The sequence below is a fragment of the Physella acuta genome, unplaced genomic scaffold (genome assembly GCF_028476545.2).
Source record: "Physella acuta isolate Inbredline_101_S28 unplaced genomic scaffold, ASM2847654v3 ptg000412l, whole genome shotgun sequence".
Taxonomy (NCBI): domain Eukaryota; kingdom Metazoa; phylum Mollusca; class Gastropoda; family Physidae; genus Physella; species Physella acuta.
In genome coordinates, this window is record NW_026731931.1 from 984570 (window position 1) to 1006811 (window position 22242).

Consider the following 22242-nt stretch of genomic DNA (forward strand, 5'->3'; position numbering starts at 1 on the left):
ATTCTTATATAAAATAACAGGGTATGGGAACTCGGGCTATAGACATGATTTATAAACCATTTTCAATACTTAAAGTTTTAAAAATCTAATAAAATCTCGTAGACAAAATAATTGTACACCAAGTGAACGCCAATTACAAAAGTGCATAATAGTGCGCAATATTATTAGTACTTTAAAAATTTACATTAGTTTTTTTGAGAAATCGGAAGTAGCGTAAATTACTACTTTCGGTCAACGTAAATTACTCAAAATTTAATAGAATGGAGAGAATTAGATCTTTTACTTACTTGTGAAATTTAATGTATCTATCTGAAAAAGAACTTCAGTTATAGGCTTTTGAAAAATTCAAAGTAGAAAAAGTACCACTTCCGGTTATCGGAAATCGCTCAAAAGTTGACACGGATCTACGATTTTTGATAATATACTTATATATGAAATTTCATCAACCTAGCTGTAACGGTACTCAAGTTATCGTGTTTACACACGGACACACAGACACACACACACACAGACATACGGACAAGATTGCAAAATTATGTTTTCCGTATCAGTGAGGTATAAAACGTCGAGATTTGTAAAAATCTCAATTTTTTTTTCACGATTACAAGACTTTCTCTATACTTCGTTTATACGAAAAAAATGAAACAATTGTGGAATGGGTGAGCTATGGATGAAAAAGTGCTCTGAGGCAAAATATATTCAGCGTGCATTGTAAAGAAATTGATTCTGAATTTAATCTACTACTGTACTATTCATATGGTCAGTAGTTATTCCAGATACAGAATCAATATCGTGTTTCGACAAACATTTGTGTGTTATCCTAGTTTTGAAATGACACAAATCTTGTCATGCAAATTGCTTAAAAACTTGTGAGTTCAATCTCATGGCTAAAATATTCGTAGCTCTCAATCATCTAAGTAAACATTGTCAGGGTAGTAGAGTCAAAAATAACATTTACCTCTTATCTCATAATTTCCATAAAAGCCCGAATGTTTTTTGGTACTATTCGTTTTTAACACAACAAACATGGAGTTTCCCGTTGAAACCATTAACTCTGGTTGTACTGACGAGCAGAAACTCCCAAACATAGGTGAAGATGTTGTGGGTCCGTCGTATATTCTTAGGTAATCATACTTACAATCAATCCCTAATTCCAACGATGAAATACTGTAATAGAACAAAAGTATTGCAATTTTAACTTACAATGTTATACTAAGCACACTCGTAAAAAATTAAATTCTTCGATACTTACACATTCAAACACGTAGGAATTTAGTTACATCATTTTTTGTGTATACGGTACATAACGTGACAGATATACAACTTACTTAAGGACAATGTAGCTATTAAGGTCTCCTAATATAGTCCAATTGTATATCATGGTGTCTAGGTGGCCAATCGGATATCCAAGGCTAGAGATGACACCTTGAGACTCGTTCAAAATGATATGTCTATCTGTGGTTTTCACAATTTAACGATCGCTATGTTAATTTTATACAAGTATTAATATTACGTAAAATTGTATATACTATACCTATAACTAATTGTAATTTCAAACTTTTTAAGAACCTTTTATACAGTAAAGATTTTAAGACATCACATTAGAACATTCTGGTATATTGAATACTCTAAAAACCGTACAAAGTATAATCGTTATATGAATCTTATTCATTTACTTAGTTATCATTAATAGTATAGTTTTTTTTAGAACTCAGCTTTTAAATATTAAGGGGTGAGAGGATGGGGCGCAGGTGAACGCTTCTAGTTTGACTACGTCAAAGATTATAGAAGCCCATTTTATTAATAGTGTATCGCACTCTTTAAAATTTGAGAGCTATAGTACTTTAAGTGGTTCCGGAGGCTGACAGTTTGAGACTGGAGCAGTTTAACAGTTGAGTCAAGTTGTATCCCCGGCCGGCTATGCAGGATGCAAAATCAACCTATGTCTAGCCTAAAGAGAGCTCTTGGCGCCAAACAGCTTCTGACCAGTATGTACCAGTCATAGCGAAAAAAAAACTATTTATTCTTCTCAAAAATCTTTCCTGAAGACATTCAATACAACTTCGCAAAGTTTTATGATGATCGGATGCAAGGGTTAGTAATACTTAAAAGAAAAACAAAGAAATAATCATATGGCATTGTGACATTTTAACAGGACCTTTTGATATACTATTCTTTAGTAATATATTTTTATTATATACTTACCGTGTATATAAAACTCTCCATAGAATCCTTGTCTCGTCAAGCTAGAATATGTTTTAAAAGTGACCAACAAGTGGTTTGTTGTCGACACAATAACTGCTGAGTCTCTCCAACCACGAAGTCTTTTAAAATTTCGAGCATTCGTAGTAGCCCCGTCGTACACAGTGATATGACATGCGCCATCAAACCCTATATACACGGACGATATGCTAAAAGAAAAAAAAAATTTTATACCAGTACTATGTTTTATACAATGTCAATAACATTTGGTACAAAGGTTATATACGGTACGTGACATAATAACCTACTTTAAAATAAGACGTGATTCAGTACGAGTGGATAGAGTCCATGTATATTCCTGCTTATCCAAAAATCGTAAGGGATATCCAGGACTTGGCAATATGCCAGACTCATTCTGCGTATAATTTCTTTCTGTTTTAAATAATAACAAAAGTTATATAATATATAAACACAAAATGCAATTAAAAAACAGCTTAACAAATCTGTTAGTAATATGGACATATTTTTTGGTGTAAACTAAAGTTAAGATAATAATTATATATATATTGCCGTCTATTTTAAATATTATAAATTGTTTCGAATTTAATGACGTGCTATTGAATTAACTAGGTTGTGATTATACAAAACTAAAGTATATATATATATATATATATATATATATATATATATATATATATATATATATATATATATATATACATATATATATATATATATATATATATATACATATATATATATATATATATATATATATATATATATATATATATATATATATATATATATATATATATATATATATATATATATATTTAGCTTCCTACTAGTGTGGTGTGAAGTATGACACTTGAGGTATTAGAGAAAGCGCATTGTTGTGGTAATTTCCGACCAACATTTTAATACACTCACATGAAACGTATGGCAACAAGCAAAACATGTATCAACAACTTTCTCCTTAGGCAAAAAACCATTATATTGAGCTGTACAGAGAAGTGACTTAAACATATTTTTATCTGTACAATTATTGGGGCATTTTTGTTGTCTGACTATACAATTGTTTGAGTACGTTTTTTATTCATTTTTAGGATTCATTTGTTATGCCCTGTGCTAATTACAACGAAGATTATATAGCCCCATATTACACTACAGCAGGGGCGCCGTCTACGTTCCTATCTCGGATAAATCATGGAAAGTTGTGTGCCGCCTTGTCAATATTGTAGAGTGCTCGTTATAACTAACCTAGGCGCCATAGTGCTCTCAGGATCGCGCAGGGAGCCAAATCGCACCTTGATCTTAATTTTGTGAAAGACTATAATACGAAAACTTATCACACTTTTTTCAAACGAACGTATGTTCCATGATGCTCAGGGGTGAGCCAGGGGCGCAAAAAGACCCACCATGCAGGGTCACAGGAGGGCGCGCCTGATCGATATACTATTATTTTTGCCCATCGTATTTCTAGTGTATAGCTTTTTTTCTGACACCTACCCAGGAGTATTCTCAACATCTTTCTAAACTGTCAAGGCTATCGAATGAAAGTTGTAGTAATGCATAAAATACAGACTAACACACACATATATATATATAATATATTGCTTATATATATATATATATATATATATATATATATATATATATATATATATATATATATATATATATATATATATTTGCCAATATCTAATCATTATCATATCGTGTGGTATAGTATCAAAACATTCACCTCTTATCTCATAATTTCCATAAAAGCCTTTATACATGTTAGCGCCAATAGTATTTAAGACGACAAACATAGAGTTTCCCGTTGAAGCCATTAACCCTGGTGGTACTGACGAGCAGAAATCCCCATACATCGGTGAAAATGTTGTGGGTCCGTCATATATTCTTAGGTAATCGTACTGACATTTATCCCCTAATTCAAAATCTGAAATACTTTAAATAGAAATTATGAATGGTAATTTTAACTTGTTAACATTTTGACGGCATTTATTGAATTTGTAAACTTGTGTCTTCTTATAATATACGTGCCTTTTTGCATGTTTGTAAGCCATACATTAAAACAACGGCAACTTACTTTATGAGGATGTAACTATCAGCTTTGCTAAGTATAGTCCAGGTGTATACCATGTTCTCCAGGTTGGCAAATGGATATCCAAGGCTAGAGATGTTACCTTGAGACTCGTTCAGTGTGATTGGTCTACTATCTGTGATTGTCACAATTTACTTAAATAAGTTTTAATAGTCGCTAAATTTTAAAGACTATTTTCTATGTAAATAATTCACATAGATAATATTTAAGAATTTAGAGGGGAAAAATGTACAACCAACAAGATAGAATAAAACAATGTATTTTTTTTGTAATTACAGCCTTTGCCTTACTTCTCAGTACTAAAACATCATATTATACTTAAAATACTTCCAAAAATCCTGAGTGTTCTAATTTTATGAAATGTATCAAATTAAAACAATGTTAATTACGGTTTTCAAAGTTTTATAACATAGAGAAGTTGAAAAATGTTTGTAGTAAATATATTCTTAACAATAACGTATTTAAATTTGTCAGCAAAATTCGGTAGAAATATTTGCCTTTTTTTTAAATATTTTTTTTTAATCAGTCCATACATTATTACCGTATGAATTACATTTGTTAGGCTGCATTATGCCGGTTAAGTTTTAATCTATTGACCCTCGTAAATAAATTGACCATGTTGTTTGTTATTGAAAAAGAGCAAATTTTGAGTAAAATAAATTGAATAACTACACATTTACTGATTCCAAATGAAGACGTCGAGGGTTCGTCTGAGAACTAATTAATCCTTAGTCATTTGTTTTATATTTTTTGTACTATAAGATACAGGAAATTCAAAGATGTACACAATTTGATAAACCGTACAAATCGCACTTAAAGCTGGAACAATAAAGTTGCTTTTATTAATTTTACGCATCTCACATTTTACAGAATATATCTTCATCAAAGCACGTTTTGCTTTGAGAGTTGTATTTTATTTTAATAAATAAACTGTATAAAATATAAACTTCAAGGTTCGAGCGAAATAAATTTGCCCGAGTAAAGCGGATTAGCTGAAACTCCAGATTATAAAAAAAATGTAATTTATTTAATTAAACTTTAGTAATAAGCATTTAAACAAAGGCAATTGAATGCAATCACGAAAAAGGGGGAGGGGATTGAAAGCGGGTGTAAAAACAGTCGTTAACTATACAGTTTTGAAATTTACCGAGTAGTATACTTGATTTTGACTAATCTTTTAGCTAATTGAAGTAATATACCTCATTCGTCGATAAAGGTAAGGGTGACAGAAAAGTAAAAACCTTACTCAATAAGAATGCTTTTATCATTTTAAGTGTTAAAACTTTCCAGACAACGGATAAAACAAAGTTGAAAAATTAGTTTACGATGAAAGCGCTGGTTTAATTGTATACATAAGTACTGTTCGACTCCAGCGTACAAAAAAATAATATTAGTAATAGAGACAGAGAGTGATAGAGATCAGTGGCGTCACTATATATATATATATAAATATATATATATATATATATATATATATATATATATATATATATATATATATATATATATATATATATATATATATATATATATATATATACATATATAGTTTCAATCGGTATCACCCCCTCCCATTTTACCAAAATGGCCTCAATTTGAGCGCACATTAGATTAATCCACCAATAAATTCATGTGGAAAAAGTATCGTTTTCTTCGTAAATTATTAATTTTGGTGTCACCACCTGACTTTGTCAGTTACTCCCAATACTCAACAAAACCTTTTTTCCTCTGTAAATTTTGTATTTTGTATTACACTCCCTAACTCCACCACATCCTCTAGTGATAGTTTTAAAGTGTACACAGTTAATAGTAAAGATCTATAGTTAGTTTTTAATATGGTTGGATTAACTCTAATTAATCATCAATTCAACTGGTTAAAGTATATTTCTTTTACATATTTTGCAACTTTTCGCCATGGTGTCACCCCACTGAATAGTCTCACCCGGTGCGATCCGCACCCCCCCCCCTTAGATTCACTCCATTCAGTCAGTGAGCGATCTCCAAAAATCATGCAAAATACAGTGATTGATCGCTCACGCATTCCCTTCCGTTGGCCAGGTATTCAAATCTCACATCCGTTTCACTACAAACACAATTTACCAAATACAGTCTGTTTCAGGCGACACGAGATTAAAAAATTAAATCTACCTATACAATGGAATATTTGTTAGACAAATAAATAAATATTTCATTAACCATTTATGGCAGCATCTTCTTGATTTTGTATTAGTGTAGGAATATTGGATGGGTTGGAGAAAAGGCGTGATTTGATACAATATACAAATTATGTTCTTGCTGCATTAATAGCACAGTACGGAAGAGTCACGACATTTCTTACTTGTTTTTGTTTTTGTTTTGATTTTCGTTTTCTAGTTTTAATTAAAGGTAATGAAAAAAACAAATCAAGGACATATTCATATAAAAGAAAAATTTCACTATAATGTATTCTGAGCTTTATTCAGAAATTACTTATTAATATTGACTAACAATTAGTATTTGATGCATTGCTAAATTAAATAAAGTAATTATGTATCAGATAAACAATTTCGTTACTTAGGTCACTGAGACAATTTTTCAAGGGATTCGGCTATTAACGTTAAAATTGCAAAGTTACTTTTAACATTCCTGTTCAATAGTTAAAGTAATTTATTTGGTAAACTCACTATCTTCGACGGTTAAATAGATACAAAGAGTTAATCTTCATAATTTTACAAGTATTACTTAATAAAATGGCTTTCGTGCAAGTTACTTTTGGAAAATAGAGGTATTGGGCAACCAGTATTCGGCAAATTCAAACTCGGGTAAGTGTCTTTCTGGAATTTTTTTACGAATGTACAAATAGAAAATGTTATTATTTACTTACTGTGTGAATAAAACTCCCCATAAAATCCTTTGCCAGTATTGTAACTATTTGTTGTAAAAGTGACCAACAGGTTGTTTGTTGACGATACAATCACTTCTGAGCCTCCAGTACCGCAAACATTTTTAGAACTTGCAGCATTCTTAGTAGCTCCGTCATACACGGTGATATAGTCTGTGCCACAATACTTTGTATCCACAAACGATATGCTAAGAGAAAAAAACACATTTTAATGGGTTGCGTGATTTGTACACTGTCACTGATTTTTGGTACATCGCAGAGGCGTAGCGACCCTTCCCGGCGCCCGGGGACATACTTTCAATTAGGCGCCCCCCTCGGGAGCAAATTTTCGATTTGCACCCCCCCCCCCCCTCGAACTTTTCATTTGCACCCCCCCCCTCAAACTTTCGATTTGCACCCCCCCCCCCCTCGAACTTTTCATTTGCACCCCCCTCAAACTTTCAATTTGGCGCTCCCCCCCTAAGGTCGGCGCCCGGGGACATATGTCCCCCCCGCTCCCCCCTCGCTACGCCTCTGGTACCTCGTTTTGAAAGGCGTGTGAAAGGATGATCTACTTTAGAATGAGACGTGTATCAGTACGAGTTGATAGAGTCCATGAAAACTCCTGATCATTCAAATACTGTAAGGGATATCCAGGACTTGCCAACTTGCCAGACTCATAAAGTGTACAGTGTCTTTCTGTTTTACACAGTAGAATCGAATAGATTGGATAAAAATACAATACGAAAATCTTAATACACTACACATATTTCATTGCAAGTGGTAGTCATATGTACATTTTAAAATGATCTAACATAAGCTATATTCCTAGTTTGAAAATACTTGTAAAAACCGAAGTATATGTTCATTATCCGCTGTAAAACGTTTTACATTAACATATTTTTAAGCTTATTCATTTTGATGTCACTCCCTGTTATGTAGTGTTGTATGGTGTTATGTTCAAATAGCGTATATGCAACAGGAAAAATATGTAATTTATAATGTATAAAATTAGTTTAAGATAAAGTTAATATATATATATATATATATATATATATATATATATATATATATATATATATATATATATATGATTATATGGGGTTATATAATCTATATATATATAATTCTCCTCTTCGAGCCGTTAGAAAACAAGCTGCAAACGCTCTCCCTACCTCCCCACCCCTACATGGTTTTAGTGAGCTGTGTTCACTCTAAATGTTTACAAGCAGAGCCAACGATTTTAAACGTAGGGGGGGGAAGGAAAGGGGGGGGGGGTTATGGTCCTTAACGAGCTACTTATAGTGTTTTAAAGAAATATTTTCAGTGTCAGCGTTGGTACTGTCGAATTCACAAATTATGAATTATTGAAAATTAGAAACAACTAAATAGCGGCGTATGTTATGCCGCGGGCCGGCTCGTACCATATATTTTGAATGTGGCGATAAACATTAAACGTCCTGTTGTCCTAAACTCAATGTGCATGTTATTTCCTGTTGACACTGTGAGTTTTTCCCATGTTCTACACATTTTGTCAAACAGTCTGGGTGACGTCGAAGGTCCGTCAAAAATCTGCAGGTAGTCCGATGAGCAGCTGATGACTGTACTTGTGTTCATGTATTTTAAACTTAAAGTAAAAATAAAATTAAAAGATAAAACACATTTTAAAAATTAATAACAAAATTGATAACATTAAGACAATTCCTTGTGAAATAGGATGTCTTAATTTATATATCTGATCAACTTTTTTAAAAAGTAATCAATTTTTTGTTTATAAAGCACTAATATTCTGCTCTATTATACCCACATTGAGGAGAAAATAGAGGATTTTCATTAAATATATAATAATAAAAAAAAATTTAATAACTATAACGCAAAGCGTGGTTCTCTTCCTAAATATTAGTAAAGGTATCCTATAGATAATAAGACTATTGATACCTTCGCTTTTCTTTATAGTTATTAAAATAGTAGTGTATTATTATATATTTAAAGAAAATCATTTATTTTCTTCTTTTTTGGCGCTTTATTGTATAGAAGCTTGTTATTAAAACGTTTTGTTATGCATTTTAAGAAATATGTTTAGTTAGATTTTTTATAAACCCAATCATAATAAAAACTTAGCTTATAATTAATTTGTTTTTATTTAATTATATATTAAAACACACGTAGTTTATTTAAACAACTCAAATTTAGGCCTTATTATTTGAAAACATTTTTAAAAATTTGGTTTGACAGGCTATTCACCGATTATACAATAAAATCTGGGCAACTCGCTTTCAATTTTAAATATTGATTTATTTCTAAAATAATATTACAACGAATGCTAAAGTATAAATATTATCTACGGTTTGTTTGTACTCATACAACTTCGCCACACGATAAGACTATCGGTGCCAAATTCTCTACAAGTATTAAAATCACGAAATGGAGTTATAAAATGTCAAATAAAACAGTAAACGAATTGATATAAGCTAAAATGCAAATAAACTACAAATAAACAGAGTAGATACATTTTAAAATAAGATAAGTAAAGGAGATTTTTAAAAAATAAAACCATATAATGTGAAAACATTACTCGAAAGCTATGACTGTCCCTGTTGATCCTTGAATGGACCATGTGCAGTAGGTTGCGAAACTCGAGGGATAACCTGGGCTGGTTATTGTTCCTGTTGTAGTTGTCACTGTACTGTTGCACTCTATAAAATCGAAAATGGTGCTGTTTAATTTTAAATCAACAAATAATTCCAACTAAAGTAAACGAAGGATAACATTCGATTGCTTTGTTTAAATAGCAATTAATTTATTATTAAATAGCAACAAGATGACTACCTAGACGACGTGGTTAGGCGCAACCTATCGTGGATTTTATTTTTATTACTGAATCGTAAATCTTTGAGAAATAATATCAATAAATCTATTCACACATTGTAAGCGGAGTTTGTACGCATATACCCTTATATGAAGTTTAAAGTCGAATTTAAATTTTCTATAAAAAAAACGTTTATCCTACGTATTCTAAACCATCGTGTACACAAGTGTTTCACCGAGAGATGCATGTAAAACTCATTTACGTTTTTAAAAAAAAACGTTAATTATCTCAAAAGAAAATAAGGGTTATTCCAATTTTAATTGTCTAATTGGTGTAAGTAAAGTTATAAAAAGTTACATAAGCTCAATTTCGGTGTTCTATTTAAATGAACATACACCCATATGTGTGCAACAAATAGTACACTGGCTCGTTTTGGCGGGTCAATTTAACGTTTAACGAGGCTCTGAAACTGAGGTCAATTGTCACGGTCCGATTTGACGCCGCAGACAATTGCATAGAAGTGTGTTCGAAAATAAAGGAGACTATCTTCACATCGATTAGGCCAAAGTGCCTATGCATATCTTTGACGGAGACAATACCCAGCCACTTTAGAAACACTGTATATATAACCTACTATTCGACCACCCCTTTCTTTGCATTTTGTAAAATTTTACATTCAAACCCTACAAAAACCTCAAAAATCATGTATAGTTTAAATTCTAAAATAAATTTGGGAAATAGCATTGATTCAATGGTACCAGTACGTAGGCCCTACGTCATCAAATTCTCGTTCTTCTACTTGCTAGCTAGTTCTTTTTTTCAAACCTATAGTAATTAAGACTATTTTTATAAGATCGATAAAAAATAGATGTATAGAAAAGTTACTACTGCTTTTGTATAGTTAATTATTAAGAAAAATATTGTTTACGTTAATTTGTGTTTTTTTTAAAGTAGCGTACAGTTAGTTATTATTATAGGGAATTCGTAACAAGTGCCCGTAACGAAGTTAAAAGAGTAATATAATATTAATATACTAGGCCTACGGGTACATAATGTAATTGTATCTTTAGTAAAAAAAAATATAATTGTTGCATTTTGGGTACTCGTGGTATTTTAAAATATTAAAGCAAGGCCTAGAAAGAAATAAATGAGAATAAAGTTCAAAAATTTAATTAAGTTTGAAAATGTATAGCTCTCCCGGGCTAACGAGATTTCGAATTTTTAGCGAGAGGGGCTGAGACTTACGATCACAATTATGAAATGTCAAACTCTGTGTTGACCCCAAAAGCATATATGTGCCATTGTTGTATATTGGCGTAAAGTGTACATGTAAAATAATACGATTTCAAAACTACATTAAACCTGTTGTTTTTTACAATAGCATGTATAAATAATGACTTGAACTCACCGGGAACACACGCAACAGCGCAAGTGCTGAACGTTGTCCCAACATCACATACACATTTTGAATCCGTGCAATTTCCCGTGACACACTGGCTGCTAACACTGCAGTATTGGTTGTAGCCAGTTAAACCAGATGGTTGTGTGTTACAGAAGGCAGGCTCTCCTTCATCTGCGATCTAATGTAAAGCAGTGTTAATTAACATGTTATATCCAAGACTAGATGATTACACGGATCAACTATGCAATAGCGTGATACTGCTTATAGTGATTATAAAGAAATGCGAAAATTAAACAAATCTACAGTTTAATGTCTTAAAATTTAACTAAGAGTTCGGGTGATCCATGAGGTAGTGAAAAAAAAATAAAGTTTCTGTGACTTTGGCATGCACAACAATAAAAAACCATTTTTAGTAAACCGTATTCTACAATTGTGTAACAGGGGAATAACGATAAAACCCTTACTCCATTATATATATATATATATATATATATATATATATATATATATATATATATATATATATATATATATTTATTTATATATATATATATATATATATATATATATATATATATATATATATATATATATATATATATATATATATATATATATATATATATATATATATATATATATATATATATATATATTAGCTGCCTGACCCCATGTGTTGGCGCGGGGTTGGAAACAAGGGTTTCATCAATGCGTTATCAATCCTATATTCTTAGACGTATGATCTTGTTTTGGAAAACTGAATCATTTTAACAATGCCTGCTTTTCGTTCATATTTATCGGAGCGCAGGTTTACATACACTACCGCCTTGAGAGTACGTTAATCACCGTGCGGCGTCAATTCGGCCAATGACGAAACGGCCCCGTCAAAACGACCCCGACAAAACGACCCCGTCAAAACGACCCCGTCAAATCGGCCCCGTCAAACAGGCCAGCGACATATGGACCCCGTCATATAGGCTCCCGACAAATAGGCTCCCGTCATTTAGGCTACCGACAAATAGGCTCCCGTTATATAGCCTCCCGACAAAAGGGCTCCAGTCAATAGGGCTCCTGACAAATAGGCTCCCGTCATTTTGGCTCCCGACATATAGTCTCCCGTCATTTAGTTTTTTCCACAAAACGGCCCCCGTCATTACGACTCCCGACAAATAGGCTCCCGCCATTTAGTTTCTCCACAAAACGGCCCCCGTCATTACGACTCCCGACAAATAGGCTAGCGTCATTTTGGCTCCCGACAAAAAGGCTCCTGTCAATTTGGCTCCAGACAAAAGGACCACTGACACAGTGGCGTAGCTACCGTAAAGCTAGCGTAAGCAAGGCATGAGGGCCCAAGGCACATAGGGGCCCTTTTCCCTCATAAAAATTAAAACTTTTACAATGGAATTTTAATATTTGTTACATATAAATAATTAAAAAAAAGAAAAAGTGGGATTCAGTGTTTGTGGGTCAAACAGAGCCCAATCGTTATAATAACACTACAGGCTATATCACTTTGTCGTGCAAGACATTGAGAGAATCAGCCTATAAATAAACTTTTTAGCAGTAGTAGGCAAGCATAATAATATAGTATAAATACAAAATCAGGTCATATAAAATACAAAATGTTGCCTTCAGAATATTTATATATTAAAAAATATCCATCGTAAGTAGAAGTTGATCTCTTCGTTTAACTCCTCTGTAGCCTAACGCAGAGGCGTAGCGAAGGCGAGGCGGGGGGTGCGGACCGCAACGGGTGACACCATTTAGGGGGGGGGTGACACCAAAGGCAAAAAATTGTAAAATTTATAGAATGAAATGCCATTTTCCAGGTCCATTAGTTAAAGTTAAATAGTCTTCTAAGTACAAATCGAAAATTATATCAAGAGGGGGGGGGGGGGGGTGACACCACGACGTAAACGTAAACTATAAAGAAAATAATGCTACATCCAACTGTATTATAAACAGACTGTAGATAAACATCGTTACTATTAAGTCAGAAGTGATTAAAGCTTAAACACGTACGTGTACCAGTATGTGGCATATATATAAACTTTAGGCCTATGTAGGCCGACACACACACACACACACACACACACACACATATATATATATATATATATATATATATATATATATATATATATATATATATATATATATATATATATATATATATATATATATATATATATATATATATATATATATATGTAACTAGGGGAAGTTACCAGAGACATAAGAACGCAGTACAGCGCTGTCAACTTTGACACGACTGATGCAATAACGCAGGTGTTGGCTGATAACGATCAGAAAGCCAAGGCGTAGTATCCTGGGAAGCGATAAGATAAGAACGCAATACGGTCTGTCAACTTTGATGTGACAGGATGCAGATGGCTTATTAAATCGGACTGTACGACAGAAGCGGCGTAATTAACATTCTGATGCAACGATTAGAATCGATTACGATTACGATTATGATAGAACCGAATACGATTACGAATACGAAGGGGATATATAGGAAGGCGACGGCTGAGCTCTCTCTCTCTCGATCAGTCAGTCAGTGTGGCAGTATCAAGTTGGTTATTGAACGGGTTAGCCGTATTGTGTTAAGAAGGACGATAGACATGTGCATTCATTTATGTGAAGACTAGTGAGGACTGTTGGGGGTCAGTTGATTCCGACTATTATTGTGAAGCATTTCTTTTGATTCATTATATTATTGTGAAACATTTCTTTGATTCATGTAATAAAAGGATCAATAGTGAACCTGCATCTTCGAGTATCTATACTGTGGTCGATGTTGTATAGAATGAGTGGTTAGACTCGTTAACATTTGGCACTACAGGCAAATAGACTCGTTACATTTGGCGTCGTCGGCAGAGGAATCCAATTAGACCAGCCGCTTTAGGCAAATAGTCTCGTTACATTTGGCGCTGCGGACAGGATGAATTCAACGAGACTTGCCGCTTGAGGCACCCATAGTCAACCTTGTTCATAACTGTGTTTCGTGTGTGTGTGAATTCGGACATTCAGGAACAGTGAAAATTGAGGAACGAGGAAAATTTTTCATACACACACGGTAAGAAAGAACTCTTTTTTTTTTACTCAAGGAATAAAATGTCTACTCTGGACGAGAAGCCGATCCATATTGTGGTCCTGCCCAGTGAGTCCCACATCAACAAATTTTACGGGGACGGTGATCCAACCTTAACCAACAGGTTCAGTGAAGAGGTCAGGGCTGCCTGGGCCTCGAGATACATGTCACCAGAGGAAAGATTAAGACTGCTGATGGGCAGTATAGGAGAGACGGTTAGGGCAGAGGTCAAATGCCACGATAAAACCATCCAATCAGATCCAGATAAGGTGCTGGATCTAATTATGGAGACCTTTGGGGAGAGACGGTCGGGATCGCAACTGCTATCGGGGTTCGTAGGCTTAAAGCAGAGAATGACGGAGAGTGTGATGGAGTATTCACACCGAATGAACAGGGCCTTTGATTCGGTAAAGGGCAAAACACCTGACATTGATGTACGCCTACTGAGGGACCATTTCATCGAGGGGCTAGCAACCCCGATCTTAAGGAGAGAGTTGAAAGAGGAGTTCCACAAAGACCCGCAGTTGACCTTCCTTCAGGTCAGGAACTCAGCGATCCGCAGGTCCGAGGATGAGGACCAATCGAACTGTTCGGTGGACAAAGTCTCTGTGCCGGAACAGAAACAATCCCCACCCACGGGGACCGGCACGGTGGAAACCATGATGGCTCAACTGTTGGCCCACCTGGATAAGGTTGACCAACGATTGGAGAGGTTAGAAAGCAGGTCAACAGCTGAGAATCAGGAAAAGAGCGGGACAAAACAGAGACAGGTTGGACGGCCGCGACCATCGCTCCGGTGGACGGCTGACGGTCGACCAATTTGCTTGTCCTGTTCACAACCCGGACATATGGCACGGTACTGTCAGGGAAACGGTCGTCCTCTGTAAGGCAGGGCCAGGCTACAGAGGGGCGAGGTTATGGCCCAAGAAACAAAATGATGGGAGTCTGTCCCGAAATGGTGATTACGATTGGGGACATCGAGGTGAAGGCAATTGTGGATACAGGCTCCCAGGTGACGACAATTACGGAAAATTTTTACACCAAATGGATGAAAGGAAAAGACCATAGGTTGAGGTCTGACACATGCATGCGCCTGACGGCAGCTAATGGACTAACCATTCCATACTGTGGTTATTTTCTGGCGGATGTCGTGGTGGCGGGACATAGGTTGAAGCAGGTTGGGGTGTTCGTTACGAAACACAACCTAGAGACAAATGTGTCAAATATACCTTGCCTGTTGGGCATGAATATTCTTGGCCAGTTGCCAGAATTGCTTACAAATATTGTCGGATCGACCACACCAGGTCGGGGATCCAAGTTGGCCAGGTTTGCCAAGACCAGAGGAAGGATATCAGTCCCGGCAAACACGGTCAAGGCAATCACATTACAAATTGGTGATAGAAGCGTGAAGGGTGATGTGATGATAGAACCATGTGGCGCCGCACTGAGGGCAGGCGTCGTGTTACTGCGGACATACACATCAGCGGAGAAGGGACTAGTTCAAGGATTAGTGGCAAATGTTTTGGATGAGGAAATTTTTATACTGCCTAATACTCTGGTAGGAGTACCACAGAACGTCGAGGTACTAAGGTCGGCACAGTGCATCGAACTGAGCAATACCAGCAGTAATGAAGTAACAATTAGGTCGGTCAATGTGACGGCCGAGGTGAAGAAAGAGGATGGCCGATCATATACATTCCCGGAAACTGAGGACCCAAAACTAAATGAATTGCTGAATAAGTACAGGGATATATTTGCCTCGTACGAGGGTGATTTGGGTTACACGGAAGTAATAAAACACCAGATACCCTTACTACAAGACAAGCCGGTGGCGCAACCTTATCGAAGATTACCACCAAGTCACTACTCTGCGGTGAAAGCACACCTGAACGATCTACTAAAAAAGGGAATTATTACAACCAGCACTAGCCCGTATGCGGCACCGATAGTAGTGGTAAAAAAGAAGTCAGGGGAGATAAGACTGTGTTGTGATTACCGGAAATTGAACAATATCACAAGAAGGGATGCATTCCCCTTGCCTCGTATTGATGAATGTCTTGATGCGTTGGGGGGAGCAAGATTTTTTTCTACCTTGGATTTGGCTAGTGGCTACCACCAAGTGGCCATGCACCCCAACGATCAACATAAGACTGCATTTATTTCTCCACTGGGACTGTACGAGTGGACCCGTATGCCAATTGGTCTAACTAATGCGCCTGCTACATTCCAGCGAGTAATGCAGAGTGCTATGAGTGACTTTCTATTTCAAATAATGTTGGTGTACTTGGATGATATACTGGTTTACTCAAAAACTTGGGAGGACCATCTAGAAAGATTAGAACAAGTGTTTCTCCGTCTTAGGGAGATAGGAGTAAAGCTGAACCCAGACAAATGCTGCTTCGGTCTGAAATCGGTACATTTTTTGGGTTATGTGATTTCGTCGGATGGCATCGCCACTGACCCAGATAAAATTGCAGCTGTTAAAGAATGGAAACAGCCAACAACTACGGTAGAGGTCAGATCATTCTTGGGCTTTGCTTCCTATTATAGAAAATTTGTACCTGGTTTTGCAAAAATTGCCGCACCATTGCATGACTTGGTAAACAAAATGACAAAGAAACACAGTAAGGAGAAAAAGAAAGGTAAAACACAACTGATAGGTGAATTATGGACTGATGAATGCCTGAACTCGTTTAAGCTCTTGAAAAAGGCTTTGACAGAGACGCCGATATTAGGATACGCAGACTTTGACAAGCCATTTCGGCTAGAAATTGACGCCAGCTCTAAAGGTCTGGGAGCTGTGCTATCACAACAACAAAAGCAAGGTTTCAGGGTTATTGCGTATGCCAGTCGAGCTCTGAAGGAATCAGAGAAGAACATGACAAATTACAGCGCCATGAAACTAGAACTTTTGACATTAAAATGGGCTGTGACTGAAAAATTCAGGGACTATCTATTAGGCGCTAAATGTGTGGTATACACGGACAATAACCCCTTGAGTCACCTAAAGACAGCAAAGTTGGGATCCATCGAACAGCGATGGGCAGCAGAATTGGCACTCTTTGACCTGGAGATAAAATATCGCCCGGGGCGGTCCAATGGCAATGCGGACGCTTTATCAAGGAATCCGTACGAGAGACCGGGCGATGAGGAAGAAACGCTGACAGGAATATGTGAGGTCAGAGCGTCAACAGATATCCCTCACGGGGTGCAAGTGATGCAAAACGGACAGACCGGGGTGGAGCACATTTCCACAGAGCCCGGACATATGGACATTAGTGATTTTAATTGCCTTAATCACAAAGAGATAAGAGATGCCCAGAGAACGGATAGTGGCTTACAGCCGCTGTGGAAACACGTCCAGGAACAAAAATTCCCAGGAAGAAGGGAAAGAGAACAATTTGGTCGAGAAACAAAGAAAATACTGAGTCAGTGGGACCGTCTCAGTATAAAGGATGGTGTTCTCATGCGGAGAATTCATGACCAAATTGATGGGACAATACACCAGGTGGTGGTGCCTGGACAATTACGAGAAGAAGTGCTAAGGTTGGCACATGACAGGGCAGGACACCAGGGTCAGGACAGGACGCACAAAATATTACGACGGAGGTGTTACTGGCCCAATATGGAAATGGAGGTCAAACGCCATTGTGAGGCTTGTGTGAGGTGTCAGCATGCGAAAATGCCAGTTGTCAAAATGAGACAGCCATCAGGACACCTACTAGCGACAAAACCACTAGAGATTGTGGCTATGGACTTTACGTCGTTGGAGCAATCATCGAATGGGACGGAACATGTGTTGGTAATGACTGATGTATTCACCAAATGGACTGTGGCGGTGCCCACACGAGATCAGACTGCCAAAACAGTGGCAAAGGTCTTAATAGAACATTGGTTCATCAAATATGGCATACCAAGACAATTACACTCTGACCAAGGAAGGGCCTTCGAGTCAGAAGTAATTAACCAACTGTGCAGCCACTACGGGATCAACAAATCTAGAACAACCACATTTAATCCGAAAGGAAACGGACAGTGCGAGCGGTTCAACCGCAGCATGCATGATTTGCTGCGTACTCTAGAACCTGAACAGAAAAAACGTTGGCCTGATTTTCTCCCGGAGTTGGTATATCTATACAACTGCACCCCCCATGCCACAACCGGCTTTTCGCCACACATGTTATTGTTCGGACGGGAGGCTCGACTCCCCCTTGACTTGTTCCTAGGAAAAAAGGAGAGTATGACTGGCTCATACACTGCACTGGAATATGTGAATGAACATATGAGACGAATTAGAGAAATGTACAGGGTAGTACAGGAAAGACTAGAACATGAAGCACGGCGAAGGGAACCGCCGGTACAGACAAAGGACCCGCCACTCAAACTGAACGACAGGGTATTACTGCGTAGCCACCCGTTAGGCAGAAACAAAATCCACGACCTCTGGGGACAGGAGATATGGCAAGTCGTGGAGATGCCTAAAGTAGCAGGTGGCCCCTTTAAGATAAGACCCATCGATCACACCAAACCGGATCGGTGGGCGAATATTGCTCAATTAAAGAAATATTGTCATAGTCAAGAAGAGCAGTTACACACAAGGAAACCCAAGACAATTAGGGAACCGGAAACTATAACGGAAATTCACATACCCATCCCGGAACCATGTCACCATCAACAGCGCAACAGCGATACACAAGGGGAGGATACCGGCAACAAGGAGGATCCCGGTCCTTCCAGAAGCAGAGAGACAGTAGACCATCAGATAAGTGGTCCGCGGAGAAGTTTGAGAAACAGAAAGAATACGAAATTTTTTGTCAGCAACCATCAATTCTTTCATGGTCGCGCTGGTATGAGAACAGACTGTTCAAAAAGTCATAAAAGTGAACTGGTGAAGGCACCAAACGAAAAAAGGTGGATGTGAATTCTAGAACTGTTTTGTGTCTGAGGAAGATGATGTAGACACATTTGATGTGTGAAATAGGGATAACGGTCAATCTTATACGAATGTGACGACATTGACAGTGAGTGGAACAATAAATTTTTTTTTACGGTGGTGCGATTGACTTTGAAGGACTGCACCTGCCAAGCGTTGTTTGTGGTTGATAACACACAAAAAAAGGCAGGGGTGGATGTAACTAGGGGAAGTTACCAGAGACATAAGAACGCAGTACAGCGCTGTCAACTTTGACACGACTGATGCAATAACGCAGGTGTTGGCTGATAACGATCAGAAAGCCAAGGCGTAGTATCCTGGGAAGCGATACGATAAGAACGCAATACGGTCTGTCAACTTTGATGTGACAGGATGCAGATGGCTTATTAAATCGGACTGTACGACAGAAGCGGCGTAATTAACATTCTGATGCAACGATTAGAATCGATTACGATTACGATTATGATAGAACCGAATACGATTACGAATACGAAGGGGATATATAGGAAGGCGACGGCTGAGCTCTCTCTCTCTCTCGATCAGTCAGTCAGTGTGGCAGTATCAAGTTGGTTATTGAACGGGTTAGCCGTATTGTGTTAAGAAGGACGATAGACATGTGCATTCAGTTATGTGAAGACTAGTGAGGACTGTTGGGGGTCAGTTGATTCCGACTATTATTGTGAAGCCTTTCTTTTGATTCATTATATTATTGTGAAACATTTCTTTGATTCATGTAATAAAAGGATCAATAGTGAACCTGCATCTTCGAGTATCTATACTGTGGTCGATGTTGTATAGAATGAGTGGTTAGACTCGTTAACATTTGGCACTACAGGCAAATAGACTCGTTACATATATATATATATATATATATATATATATATATATATATATATATATATATATATATATATATACATACATATGGGAGGGGGTGACAATACGAAGTGCCGCACCGGGTGAGACCCGACCTAGCGACGCCACTGGCCTAACGGCTGACGAAGGGGCCCACTGATAATTTTTGCATAGGGGCCCAAAAATCCTAGCTACGCCACTTCACTGACAATACCGTTTCTGTAGAGACTAAGTCTCCCGGCAAAGCGGTCTCATTGAATATGACATCTGCCAGTGAGACCCCTTCATCAATATTCTTTAGAGTTAGCTTATCCAACACTCTTATGTAATACAACGTATGCATCTCTTGTTCGGCAGGCCTTATTTTTATATTAGTTTATCTATTATAAAATATAGTATGTTTTAATTTAAGGGTCATCTATCTATGACATCCATAATTGAGTCGGTTATAGGCTGTTCCAACTCATTGTGTGCGGAGAAGGGTCCACGTTGTACCTTCCTAACTGCAATATGCTTGTACCGCACCGGGTGACACCATTTAGGGGGGTGACACAAAGGCAAAAAATAGCAAAATATATAGAGAAAAAGTTGAGGGGGTGGGGGTGCAAATCGAAAGCTTGGGGGGGGTGCAAATCGAAAACTTGAAAGTTTGTCCCCGGGAAGGGTCGCAACGCCTCTGGGGGGGGGGGGTGACACCATTAAGTGCCGCACCGGGTGACACCCGACCTCGCTACGCCACTGTGCTTGTAGGTTATCAAAACAAAATGCTTTTATCATGTTAACATCATGTATATCATACATTTACACTTCTGTGCTCGCTTTTAAGCAACAGATCTTTTCTGTTGTAAATTAAACATTATCAAAACTTTAGAATTGGTGGAATTTAGCTGTTAAGGGCTCGATTTGTTTGTGAATTAATGTTGGTTCATGAAAAAGTAATTTCATTCGGGTATTAAAAAGAGGTTATGGTGGTATTGGAGGTAGGACACAATGGTTACTTTTATGCCAATAGTGGTCATATCATTCATTTTTCTGGAGCCAATATGTCGGGAGTCATTTTGTCAAAAGCCAATATGTCGGGAGCCCAATTGCCGGGAGCCAATATGTCGGGATCCCATTTGTCGGTAGCCAAAATGTCGTGAGCCCATTTGCCGGGAGCCTATTTGTCTTGAGCCCTATGTCGGGAGCCAATATGTCGGGAGCCGCTTTGTCGGGAGCCAATATGTCCTGAGCCTATTTGTCAGGGGTTAATATGTCGGGAGTCCATTTATCGGGAGCCTAAATATCGGGAGCCCATTTGTCGGGAGCCTATATGTCGCAAGTCAATATGACGGGAGCCCATTTGACGGGAGCTAATAAGTCGGGGCCCTTTTGACGGGGCTATTTTGACGGGGTCGGTTTGTCGGTAGTCGATTTGACGGGGTCGTATTAACGGGGCCGTTTTGACGGGGCCGATTTGTCCCGGGCCGTTTTGACAGGGCACCGTTAATCACTCACCGTAACAGTGAGGTAGAACACATTTCGGCGACCACCAAGGTGTCAGGGACGCAGAAAGAGTGCTTTGGATAGCGACCTAATTAGACTATCTCAGGGGCGTCGCGTACGGCTCCTGGCACAGAATATCGTGTGCCGCTTTGTCAATATTGTAGAGTGCTCTATAAAAATAACGTCGGCGCTTACCGGATAGCGCTGGGTAAAAATTGCGCCCTGTCGGAGTGCCGCTGGAACCCCAACCCCACGTCCACAATTGTGTGGTCTGGCGGCATGGTTGTTCCGCCCCTCATTATATCCAAGCTTTGTTACGTCGTATAACACTTATACTCATGGGCCAAATTAAAACCTAGAGGTCAGTTTTTGTTTTGATACAAGTGGTTCGTGCAACATCTTGAGTTGGTGTGTTTTCAGTGGAAAGTTGCATTTTCAAAACAATAGTTGGGGTTTAGCGCATCAGTTTTCACATTTACTTTTACATTT

At 37.4% G+C, this 22242-nt stretch overlaps 1 protein-coding gene across 1 annotated transcript; it reads right to left on the reverse strand.

Moving 5' to 3' along the window:
• Positions 1-2016: 2016 nt before the first annotated feature.
• Positions 2017-8792, reverse strand: LOC131942566 (deleted in malignant brain tumors 1 protein-like). The gene is made up of 8 exons (XM_059302461.1): positions 8600-8792; positions 7751-7874; positions 7179-7384; positions 4301-4430; positions 3950-4158; positions 2511-2634; positions 2206-2411; positions 2017-2042 (listed from the first exon to the last, which is right to left on the reverse strand). Exons 1-8 carry the CDS (start codon positions 8790-8792, stop codon positions 2017-2019), a joined length of 1218 nt encoding a protein of 405 aa, XP_059158444.1.
• Positions 8793-22242: the final 13450 nt, after the last annotated feature.